At 43.2% G+C, this 13,584-nt stretch overlaps 1 protein-coding gene across 1 annotated transcript in view; it reads left to right on the forward strand.

The window, feature by feature from the left end:
* The first annotated feature begins 1,766 nt into the window (after positions 1–1,766).
* The window catches only part of LOC145398041 (glutamate receptor-like), a 131,174-nt gene continuing 119,356 nt past the window's right edge, over positions 1,767–13,584 (forward strand). Inside the window, exon 1 of the mRNA XM_080271003.1 lies at positions 1,767–1,979. Within this exon, the coding sequence (XP_080127129.1) occupies positions 1,767–1,979 (213 nt within the window). The remainder of the gene's footprint in view (positions 1,980–13,584) is intronic.

The following is a 13,584-nucleotide window of genomic DNA, read 5'->3' on the forward strand; positions in this document are numbered from 1 at the left end:
TCGTAGAGGAAACCTCCAGTCCCAGGTTATCACGAATAGCCACCGCGTTATTCAAGGGTTGCTCGCGAGCTGCATTGACAGTGGCATCATCCTCTGCTGGGGTGGTTTTCCGTGGGCCCCCCTGGCCTAGCTAGGAAGATTAGGAGATTGAAATGCTTAACATGGTATTTGTTATACCAGTGATACCACTCCAGGCATCTTGGAATTTACTGTAGCAATCTTACCTTGGATACCTTATACTTAATTCAGTTATAAATTGGCTCTCTTTCGCTTGAATAGTATATTAACACAATATGACATATTTCACATATGATTCCCATCTTGATACTGGTAGCAAATTTCTTACATTGTCAAACAATAATAAGCCGTGACTGAAATGATAGTAACCAATAATAAACAAACGACATATCCTTTATACTATCAGTCAGTCGTTTGCAACATACCCACGTCGTTCAGGTTGCCACTTTCGTCCCACCTTCTTATCCACTTGTGTACTGTTGTGGGGGACACACCAACTTCTCGTGCGATGGCTCTTACCGACAAACCATTATCACGTAGAGTGATAATGCGACCTTGTAGCACCAGATTGTTCTCTCTCCGATTCATGACGAGTGGTGTGAATGTCTGAGCCTTCCTAAACTCATGCTGACGACTACACCTTGGTCGGTCTTCACGCAAGTTCAGGCTGAATGTGTCGAGCAAAGTATGACATAACAAGCTTATTGTATTATTATATCCTCCCTCCATCCTGGGATACCATAATGCAGGACATGATCATGCTATGAATTAAAGATACTGGTATTTATTTCCAGTAACTAACATAATTATTGTTCTTGTAACCAACATTATGTTGAGAACTGAATGCTTCGCTCACTGCTTCAAGGAGCTCAGTAACAGTGCTGGTGGATTCTCGTTCACAGGTTTTACTATATTAATGGAAGTTTTAGGAATTACAAATATCATAATTATATACCAATTAGGTAAAGCAGTACCTACTTCATATTCGTAAATAAACACCTCAATCGTACTCACAACCTCTGTTTTACATTGGGAAATGTAGACAGTGTTGGTAGCGGCGGAAGGCGGGGCTAGACAAAGGAACTCGCCGCGCAGTAAAGGACTGACCGGGTGCTTTTGCTCTGAGTGAGGTGTACCACGAATACCTGCTTCCAACTGTACATAAAGCTTAACTTTAAGGGAGAGCTAGGCAACCTTAATGGAAGAAGGAAGAGCCGTACAATTAAATGTGAGTAACAAGGATGGAGTCGGAGTAAGAATACCATTAACTTTCTTTTGGAACCTTTCTACTTTAACAACATTGTGGATCCTAGGTCATCAAGGAGTTTTTCCTCGGAGTACCGAAGCAAGTCCTGGGAAAACACAACTCCTCAACATTGATTGAATGTTGCATGTGGGACACAAGAGAACATCATACTAGGATCTTTACATTCATCAACCAGACGAGAACCCTCTTCAGGGGATGTAACCTCCACCAGGAGGCCACCATCCCCCTGAGGTGACATCTTTGGCTCCCTCCCACAGATCGATATAATATCTCGATGGACGGTGAAAATGTTGAGGGCACTAATGGGTTGACCACCTACAGCACGGACTACATAATATCTTGGGAAATCGGTCCTTTGAAAAACACCCGGAAGGACTTCGCGGGTAGGTCCACAAGATGGTGGTAATTGGCGACAGCACTTTGTCTTAACTTGTCTCCCTGAGAGCGAACCATTGGAACCTGGCAGGTAGGGCTATATGTGATGGGCCGCCCAGTTGTACAGGTGTCCCACACAAAGGAGGCCGTAAAGAATCATCAGGGACAGAACCAGAGTCGTCAACAGAAGAAAAATTTACAGACTCCATATTACAAGGACCATCTTCATTCCCCCACCCGTCCACCCACCACGGAACCCAACAAGGGGAGGTCAGTTGCCAGGGATGACACCACTGGCGACCTCAGAGGTAGCAGGAGAGTATACGCAGGTAACCACTGGGGGACCTGGACAAGGGTGACTCCAGAGCGATAGGAGCCACCAAGCCCCCCAGTGCCCACTTGACCCTAGCCAACGCATGACCAGCCGACTGACCTGGCCGGGCCCAACCAGGCTGCCCATCTAGCCAGAATAAGGGACCAAAGAGGTGTATTGCTAGCTGCAGGGCGCATTGTGCAGCACCGCTCAACCTCCAGGACTCCTGTCTCCTGGCATTACGGGACGCCACACACGGCAAACACGTGAGAAGGCACAGTCCCCCCCTAGATGGCAAATGGGCAGGGACTAACATCACCAGCAGGCCTCCTCTACCAGTGATGTAGGGGGTGCTTGGTCCACGAGATCGACAAATGCCGAACCCTACAAAGGTAGGCATGCCTCCAAAGTAGGTGGCACTGCCAGCCACGCTTCAAGCCCTGCTACCACGTCAAGGTGACCCCCTGCAGCGGGGCTGTGGGCCTGAAGAGTATGAGTTAACCAACTGGCACTCGGGCAAGTATATGCTTTATTAATCTATCTATCGCAAGCACTTACGGCAAGGCAGTGTTTGGGGTAGATAGATTTAAAAAGCATCTACTTGCCAGAGTGCCAGGGGGTTAACTCATCCTCTTCAGGCCCACAGTGGGGGCAGAGGGACATTGGTTGCAAGATTGTGACAATGTGAGTTAACTTTTACTTGGTCGTGGTGTAGTGGTATGCTGCCTGGCTCTCACCTGAGAGTCCCGGGTTCGATTCCCGGCATATTGGTAATATATTGGATGCAAAACAGTTGAATGGGAAAAAAAGTAGCTTAGTAAAACGTATTGTTGCAATTGTAATAATGAAAATAAAGGAGACAGTGCAGAAAAACAATCTGGTTAAAGAACCATATGTAACTTTTCGAGGATGGCAGGGTGTTCAGCCTATGCCCGGAGCCAAACCATCGGAAAGGGTTTGGTGATATCACTCAATAACGGGCACTGGCTGTCCCCTGGTTTGCCCGTCAAAGTTGCCACAAAGTGTTCGACGAAGGGCTCATCATCTTGGTTTCCTGACAAGGCACACTGAGTTAACATAAGATGGTTCGCTCGGTTTCATTATTATCGAGTTTCTAAATAATAATTTCCCGAAACAACATCCAGTGTTCCTGGGTAACAACAAATAATTTACTACCAGCATATTTTAATAGACATCATGCGTCATAGAGGTAATAACCCTAGAAATTGATGAAATATATCAAAATCAGATTCGTTAAGAAGCATTGCCAGTTCTCTTCGTTAGAGGTCAACATCTATTAGTCTGACTCACTAGTCTTCGTTGCAGCAGTTCGAAGATCATGAATAAACGAAACTACCAGCTGACATGCTGCTTTTCTGTGCTATGTTGCCAGTCACGTTTTACAGGTTGATAACGCTCAGTACTCTATTATACTCCACTTTTGATCATTAAATACTGTAGTGTTCTCTGTTAATTGTTTCCTACTATTTATTAGTTATTAACCTTCATTGACCTATAATATGATGAGAATATTTGCTTCACCACCATTCAAAGTTCAACCAGTCACTTTCCACCTGACACAGGCTTTAGGTTCTGAGTGATTAATTTATAAAGATACTTGGGCTTACTACAGGGAACTGCCAGATGTCTCCATATACCCCAATATTTTATCGCAAATCTACTTGCCCAGCTGTACATATATATGTATATCTATATATCTGTCTCTGTCTACCTGTCTATCTCTCTACCTACCTGTCTATCTCTCGATCTATTTGTCTATATAAATTTGAGTGTGTGTCTGTCTACCTGTGTGTCTGTCTGTCTCTCTGTCTATCCGTTTGACCTTCATGCATATCGAAGGGTATGTATATGTAGAACTCTCTTAACAGCTCCAACAGGTGTAACATTTCACTACGAGTTTAAATGTGTACATTACAGTCACTAAGGTAGGGCTCCTAATGGCCAAGACTAGAGCTTATAAAAATGATAATCATGATAGAAACATGGTAGCCATTTACCACAGAGCTTATTTTTTTTTTACTTGATTATTAATTACAATGGGTCGGATGAGTGGATGGATTGGTGGGGTGGGCAGGGCATGTGGAATGGGTGGGAAGGGTTGGTGGGTGGACGTGTTGGTAGTGAGAATATTGGTCGATGGTAGGAAAAGGCCAATTGGGAATGTACTGGATTATACTCGTGTACCTGAGGAAATGTCCCTGAGGAAGAACATTTTGAAGGGGTGAAATGGAACCCTGGGGATCTTTTCCTACTGGGGCTGTGGCCGTCTATGGTCCTAGACAATACTGGTATACGTGATCACAGGGTTTTATCTGGACAACTCCGGTTAAGCATATACCGCATATATATATATATATATATATATATATATATATATATATATATATATATATATATATATATATATATATATATATATATATATATATATATATATATATATATATATATATATATATATATATATATATATATATCGATTGCCAGACGCCTCAATCCCGTTTGGGGTGGCCACAAACAAATCGCCTCCAAGTCGCCCTGTCCCCCGCCATTTCACTGCCCTGCTCCCAACACACACCCCTCTCTCATATACCTCTCCACCCCATCCCTCCATCTCATCCTCGGCCTCCCCCTCCCTCTTCCACCCTCCACCTCACTCACGTACACTCTCTTCGTCAGTTTTTCACCCTCCATCCTCTCCGCATGGCCAAACCACCTCAGTGTGTTCCTCATAACGCTTCCTATCACATCCACATCCACACCACAACGCTCCTTTATATCCTCAATCGTCAGCCTGTCTCTCCACGTGACTCCACAGGCTCCTCTTAAATAACTCATTTCCACTGCTCTCACTCTTGACTTGTGTCCTTCCAACAATGTCCAAGCTTCACTTCCGTACGTTAGAGTTGGTATCACAATACTGTCATGTAGTAACTTTTTCACTTCCATGCTCACTTCCCTGTTTCTTATCACTGCTTTCAAAGAACCAGCAACCTTTCTTCCCTGCTGTACCCTTTCAAGCACTTAACACTCCAAACCTCCATCCTTACTCATCACACTACCCAAGTACTTAAACGTACTCACATTTTCCAATTCCTCACCATCCAACCTCGCTGTACATTCACTAACTTCACCTCTCTCAAAGACCATCACTTTACTCTTCCCTACATTCACCTTTAGATTCCGTTTCTTACACACTCTCTCAAACTCATCCACCAAGCCTTGCAGCTCCCCTTCGTCTTCACTTAACAACACAGTATCATCTGCAAACAACAGTACAGGGAGTTTCCAAACACTTTCCTCTCTCACCAGGGCCACTCCAACATCCACTACCCTACCTTGTACCTCTTTTATTACCCCATCCATGTACAGATTGAACAGCCATGGAGACATGACACATCCCCGTTTCAAACCAACTTTCAAAGAGAAAAATTCACTTAGTTCACCATCCACACGCACTGCAGCCTTCGCACCATCGTACATACTCTTCACAGCATTCAACAACTTCCCATCTACTCCATATATTCTTAACACTTTCCACAATCCTTGTCTATCCACCCTGTCATATGCTTTCTCCAAATCCATGAAAGCCGCATACAACTTCTTTCCTTTCCCTAGAAACTTTTCCACTAAAGATCTAAGAATGAATATCTGATCTACACAACCTCTTCCCTTCCTAAAGCCTCCCTGTTCTTCTCCAACTAATTTCTCTGTTCTTTCTCTAACTCTGTCTATAAGTATCCTACCATACACTTTTCCTATTATACTATCTATCGATCTATTACCAGACGCCTCAATCCCGTTTGGGGTGGCCACAAACAAATCGCCTCCAAGTCGCCCTGTCCCCCGCCATTTCACTGCCCTGCTCCCAACTCACACCCCCCTCTCTCATATACCTCTCCACCCCATCCCTCCATCTCATCCTCGGTCTCCCCCTCCCTCTTCCACCCTCCACCTTACTCATATACACTCTCTTCGTCAGTCTTTCACCCTCCATCCTCTCCACATGGCCAAACCACCTCAGTGTGTTCCTCACAACGCTTCCTATCACATCCACATCCACACCACAACGCTCCTTTATATCCTCATTCGTCAGCCTGTCTCTCCACGTGACTCCACAGGCTCCTCTTAAATAACTCATTTCCACTGCTCTCACTCTTGACTTGTGTCCTTCCAACAATGTCCAAGCTTCACTTCCGTATGTTAGAGTTGGTATCACAATACTGTCATGTAGTAACTTTTTTACTTCCATGCTCACTTCCCTGTTTCTTATCACTGCTTTCAAGGAACCAGCAACCTTTCTTCCCTGCTGTACCCTTTCAAGCACTTCACCCTCCAAACCTCCATCCTTACTCATCACACTACCCAAATACTTAAACGTACTCACATTTTCCAATTCCTCACCATCCAACCTCGCTGTACATTCACTGACTTCACCTCTCTCAAAGACCATCACTTTACTCTTCCCTACATTCACCTTTAGGTTCCGTTTCTTACACACTCTCCCAAACTCATCCACCAAGCCTTGCAGCTCCCCTTCGTCTTCACTCAACAACACAGTATCATCTGCAAACAACAGTACAGGGAGTTTCCAAACACTATCCTCTCTCACCAGGGCCACTCCAACATCCACTACCCTACCTTGTACCTCTTTTATTACCCCATCCATGTACAGATTGAACAACCATGGAGACATGACACATCCCTGTTTCAAACCAACTTTCAAAGAGAAAAATTCACTTAGTTCACCATCCACACGCACTGCAGCCTTCGCACCATCGTACATACTCTTCACAGCATTCAACAACTTCCCATCTACTCCATATATTCTTAACACTTTCCACAATCCTTGTCTATCCACCCTGTCATATGCTTTCTCCAAATCCATGAAAGCCGCATACAACTTCTTTCCCTTCTCTAGAAACTTTTCCACTAAAGATCTAAGAATGAATATCTGATCTACACAACCTCTTCCCTTCCTAAAGCCTCCCTGTTCTTCTCCAACTAATTTCTCTGTTCTTTCTCTAACTCTGTCTATAAGTATCCTACCATACACTTTTCCTATTATACTAAGAAGACAAATGCCCCTATGATTACCACACACTTCTTTTTCCCCTTTTCCTTTGTACAAGGGAATAATTATACCTGACTTCCAATCCTCCGGGACTCTACTTTCCTCCCAGGCCAATCTGCACATCTTCCACATCCATTCTACTACTATCTCTCCCCCATGCTTCAGCATTTCACCACACACTCCATCAATTCCTGGGGCTTTCCCCGATTTAACTTTCTTCATTGCTTCCACAACTTCTATCCTACTGATTTCTTCCTGTCTTCTCACCTCCCTAGTTTTCCCAGCCATTCCCCAGCCACTTATACTCGCATTACTTCCATCCTCTACGTTCAACAATTCCTTAAAGTGTTCTCTCCATCTGCTCACTTTTTCTCCCTTCTCCACTAGTAATCTACCATTTTTATCTTTCACTCCCCTGCTAACTTCACTTCCACCCTGTCTTACTCTTTTCACTTCTCTCCAGAACATTTTCTTACAGTCCCTCCACTTTACACTCAAATTCCTTCCAAATTCCTCATCCACTCTCTTCTTACTCTCTCTTACTAATCTTTTCACCTCTCTCTTCCTTTCCACATATAACTCTCTCTTCCGCCTCTCAACTTCTTCCACGCCCCTATTTCTCATCCATTCATTGTATGCTTTCTTCTTCTTACACACTCTCCCAAACTATTATACTAAGAAGACAAATGCCCCTATGATTACCACACACTTCTTTTTCCCCTTTTCCTTTGTACAAGGGAATAATTATACCTGACTTCCAATCCTCCGGGACCCTACCTTTCTCCAAGGCCAATCTGCACATCTTCCACATCCATTCTACTACTATCTCTCCCCCATGCTTCAGCATTTCACCACACACTCCATCAATTCCTGGGGCTTTCCCCGATTTAACTTTCTTCATTGCTTCCACAGTTTCTATCCTACTGATTTCTTCCTGTCTTCTCACCTCCCTCCCTCTCCCAGCCATTCCCCAGCCACTTATACTCGCATTACTTCCATCCTCTACGTTCAACAATTCCTTAAAGTGTTCTCTCCATCTGCTCACTTTTTCTCCCTTCTCCACTAGTAATCTACCATTTTTATCTTTCACTCCCCTGCTAACTTCACTTCCACCCTGTCTTACTCTTTTCACTTCTCTCCAGAACATTTTCTTACAGTCCCTCCATTTTACACTCAAATTCCTTCCAAATTCCTCATCCACTCTCTTCTTACTCTCTCTTACTACTCTTTTCACCTCTCTCTTTCTTTCCACATATAACTCTCTCTTCCGCCTCTCAACTTCTTCCACGCCCCTATTTCTCATCCATTCATTGTATGCTTTCTTCTTTTGTGCCACAGCCTGTTTCACCTCTTCAGTCCACCCTTCTGTTCCTTGCACCCCCCCTCCGTCTTCTCTTCCTTCCACACACCACATCACATGCTGCACATATTTCTTCTGTAAATATCTTACACACACCTTCCACGTCTCCCATCTGCTCCAATTCATATTTGCCCAATCGTTCCTCCACTTCTCTCTTATACTCTGCCTTTTTCTCATCCTCTTGTAACCTTTCCACTCTCCTTGCAACTATATATATATATATATATATATATATATATATATATATATATATATATATATATATATATATAATCATTATCATTATCATCATCAGCCGTTTGAGTATCCACTGCAGGACCGGCCTATCTCGACCAAAGTCGCGACGATACCGCCAATGTATCTCTACCAAGTGGCTAAGGCTGTCTGGTAGAGATTGTATGTAGGGTGAGAAATGCTTATAAGTGTAATTATAGTGTTGGAGTGGCTTTGGATGTGCGTGTAGTCTGTGAACCAAGTGTAACCGGCCCGCGCAAGCCAACTGGGTGCAAGTATACTTTATAGTAAGCGACAATGGTTCAACCACAGCACCTCTTGTGTCCGCCAATGCAGTACATGGCGGGGTGAATACTCCCAAAGTTTATTACCCTGGCAGGGCGCAAACCCTGGTTCCCCCGTGTACGAAAAGCACACTCTACCACTTTACCACAGAGGCTCTCTCTCTCTCTCCCCCCCCTCTCTCTCTCTCTCTCTCTCTCTCTCTCTCTCTCTCTATGTATGCAGTTTTTGTGATAAGTGGGTGCATAAGAGACGTAGTGGTATCATAGGAAGACTGCAAGATAATGCTGATTTCATGTGTGCAGTGTATCGGGGAGAGTATGTAGGGATTGTCATGCGTGAAAGGCTTGATCTTGCTGGTGACTCTTTTGAGTGCGTGGACGAGTTTTTTTTTTTATTTGGGAAACACGTGTGCTAGAGGCAGGGCTAGAGTGAGGTGTGGTTGGAAGAAGTTCAGGGAGCTGTTGCCTCCCCTGACATTGTGAGGGCTCTCATTCCGTGCTAAGGGGTCCTTGTATGAGCCATGTTTTAGGAATGTAATGCTGTAGGCAGTGAGACCTTGGCAGTGAAGGAAGAGGATATTCGCAGGCTCAAAGGTGCGGAAATGACGATATGTCGATGTGCAGTGCCTCACTGAGTGCGAGGTCTGGAGGGGCTAGGTTTACGATGGAAGAGTTGAGAGGTAAGATGGGACTGGAATGTATTGGTGTTGTGATGGGGAGAGGTAGATTGAGATGGTCTGGGCATGTGGAGAGGATGAGGGATGATAAATGGGAGCAGAAAGTAAGAAGTGTTAAGGTTAAGGGTAGGGTTGCGAGAGGTAGGCCGAGAAGACCTGAGAGTAACCTCAGGGATAAGGGACTCAATAGGAAAGCTGCCAGAGATCGAGTAGCATGGACAGCCGCCGTTAGGTGACCATGGCTGATGCATGGGAGCATGTTGGAGCTCTTGAAAACGAAATAAAACGAAACGATTTACTTCCTCACTCTTCGATGATTGCTATCATAGGATTCTTCTCTTTAGTGTTGAAGCTGAGCGCTTCGAAAACTGCCTCGAATATATATATCTCTAGTCAAGGGTGTTGGTATTTATTTCTATTTATAACACTTACTTACCATTGCAATTTATTATTTTTCTTCGATAATATTCCATAAAAACTCATCGCTTGCCATAACGCCATAACCTCCATCTTCCCCCATCAGCACGTAGTGCGCATGCAAAAGAATGGATACAATGACTTTGCAAGGAAATTGTAGTTCGGCGGATCACCCTAATCATCTACCAAAATGTTGCCGGCGTTCACGGTAACAAAGTTCTAAGGAGTTTTTTTCCTCCAAGCTTCGTAACGCCATAACCACCGCTGTTCCCATCAATACGAAGAACGCATACGTGGGGTTGGTTACATTGACGTTACTGGGAAATTGTAATTCACCGGATCACTCGAATCATCTAGCTGGGTTTTCCCCGCGTTCACGGTAACAAAAGTGTCTAGAAAATTTAATTCTCCAACCATGGTGTCCATACGAACAATACATGACTGGTTATTTGCCTTATCAAAGTGTAGTTGTTACTACCTCATCAGCATTTACAAATAAATTTTGTTGAACTCGGGTTCACGCTTTGTGGGTTCCTCGAATCTCCGATCCCCCGCGTGTTCTAATATCGAAGCAAACATGAAATAGCCCCAGTCAGGGGCCTGATTCCAGCTTTTTTTTTCTTCTAATATTTGTCCCTTACTGTCAGAACAAAGCACGAACATAGAATTATATATATATATATATATATATATATATATATATACCATATATCTATCTATCTACCTATCTATCTATCTATCTATCTATATCTATCTATCTATATATTTATATTCTCTCTCTCTCTCTCTCTCTCTCTCTCTCTCTCTGTATATATATATTATCAGCCAGAAAGGCTTGGTACTGTATATAAAGACTGATTAAACGTTAATGTGTGTTTGTATTAACCCTAATTGCCTTACTTTCATAAAGTAAGTTTAAATATACAAAAGGACTTGCCCACAGAAATTACTTGCATAATACTGATGCAAAACCTACTTATCTATCTATCTATCTATCTATCTATCTATCTATATATATATATATATATATATATATATATATATATATATATATATATATATATATATACACACACACACACACACACACTGTATATAGGGAGTGAATAGGTAAAGAAAACGATCAGTGCTCAGGACTGAACGGTTCGCTGTTACTGAAAGATGAAAATGGTGGTGTGTAAGAACTGATTTGTTTAAGCTAAATTGTAGCTGCAGTCCTACGTGGACAAAACTGCCTTTATCCTCAGTCCTCTTTTCGGAGGATTGGGAAAGGATTGAAGGACGTGTGTATAACCGGGCAGCTCCACCGGCTGGTCATAGTCGAGCCACTGCGTCAATGATTCCTCATGCACATGTGAAATGTCAGGTTGAATTTGGCTTCCTCGCCTTAAGTCTTCCCTTCATATTATTATTATTATTATTATTATTATTATTATTATTATTACCTCAGTCTACCACATTAGGTCTGGCATTTAAAACGATAGATCTACGAGTATTACGTAGCACACTAAATGAACTATTTTCTCCGACATTTAAGCCGACTTACACTATCAGGCATTTATTGTATCTGGGATGGTATATGATAATTCCTAGAAAGCCATCCTCACAGATGTCTTATGCACTTTACGGCTCAGTATTCTCTTGCATGTTTCCAGTGCAAGCAGTGTCGATCCGGAATCGACATAAATAACGTGCAAGAGAATGTTAGCGTGAAATTCCACCACTAATATTGCTGACGAGGAGATGCTGATATCCTTCAATGCCAGTTAGAACAGGGATAGGGTTGTATCATCGTTTAGATTTATGTAAAAAACATTGGCCGTACTTCTAGCCGGCTAAGGAGACTTCATGACTCCTTCAGCGATTTACTATACATTTTCCGTCATAATAGTCTCTTTCATGTCACTGATACAAACTATATAGGCAGTAGAATGATTTACCTAACCTGCACCTAACACAAGAAGCTTAAGACGTAGTAGGGCAAACTAAGTCGTTAAGGAAGAAGTTCTACGAAGCCTCCATTATCACCAGGAATAACCTCCTATGACCCGTACTTTATTGGCATTGTTGGTCTATAAACACCTGTTTTTTTAGCGATTTATTTGTCTATTACACATTAACACTCCCTTGTGTGGTACATAAATCGTTTCAGTATCGACATAGTTTGCATCAGTAGCTCACAAGTGATTATCACGTGTAATCTCCAGAATAAATCCTCATAACACAGGTGCTGTGAGGTCTCTGAAGCCCTTTAGGGTACGATCTTAGTCCGATTCCGACCTCCGTGTGACGAGGCGCTGAGAGAGGATTTAATCAACAACCGTCAGTTATCTGTTGCAAAAGGTTTCAGAAACCAATCCCTCACTCTCATTCCTCAAAACTCTGCAATCACACGGAGCACGGCTAATTTGAACGATCAGCAAAGTTATATTGAAGCCCTGAAACTTATTTCATTAGCGGACGGTACGAGTACTTAAATTTATAATGGCCGGAGAGCTGCGCTCGGACGTGGTAGGTGGTGTCGACCATCATCCTCTCACCTGTTCAAGTGCTCTCTACTTCATTACGTGACTCTACACTGAGTGATAAGACTAATGGTTTCCTGTAACTCAGAAAACAATCCTGGGTGGTAACCAAATAACTAGATAACGGGTGATGTGAAACCTATAATTTGGTCCTTGATAACTATGTGGAGAGAGGCAATTGCGGCGTCCACCCAGGAACCAGATCTCCACATTCTTGTTCGCTCCTCGCTGTAGCGAGAAGCTATCCACCACAAAGAAACATCGATTTATTTGCACGGGTCGGATCTGCATGGGTTGTCTGCTGGTGGTGGATCTGTTTGTTCAGATTCAGCGGGGTTACACTACTACTACTGCTGCTACTTGGGCCTGGATTCACATACATACTTACGATGATTACCCAGACATAACTGTCTTTCTTAATAATAAAAGAAGAAACGCGAAAATAGTTTACACGTTCCATTCCTTGTCCCTCCTGAGCAAAAGGAAACCTTAATCCTACACCTACCTAAAGCCAGGTACCTTAATCCCGGAAGAAGTAGTCACAAATCTATTGCCTCCACCTCATCTTGCCCTCCTCAGTCAGGCTGCCCTTTCTCTAACTCACACCCCTTCTCTCGTATTCTTCCCCATCCCATCCCTCTTTGTTATTCTCGGTCTTCACCTCGCTCCCGTCTAACTCACTCACTCACACTCTCCTAGTCAGTTTCTTAGTCGCTATTCTCACCACATGGCCAAACCATCACAAGTTAATTTTCTCAGTTTTTCCTAGCACATCAAGAGCAACACACTTTCACTCCCCCCCCCCTAAAGAAAACGGCTAAAATACTCATGATAGGGAACTGATCATAAGACTATTAAGAATCGCGGTGCTGGGTTGGTATTCTCTTCAGCCTGTAAGGCTTTCTACCACGTCGTCCTTAGATATAAATTTGCGTATTACAACTTTCTGTGTTAATTATATCTCATTAATATCGACATAGATTGCATTAATAACTGCATGGGAATACTAACGTACCTGG

The sequence above is a fragment of the Coenobita brevimanus genome, chromosome 44 (assembly GCF_032717465.1).
Source record: "Coenobita brevimanus isolate Jiangsu-jjx chromosome 44, ASM3271746v2, whole genome shotgun sequence".
Taxonomy (NCBI): Eukaryota; Metazoa; Arthropoda; class Malacostraca; order Decapoda; family Coenobitidae; genus Coenobita; species Coenobita brevimanus.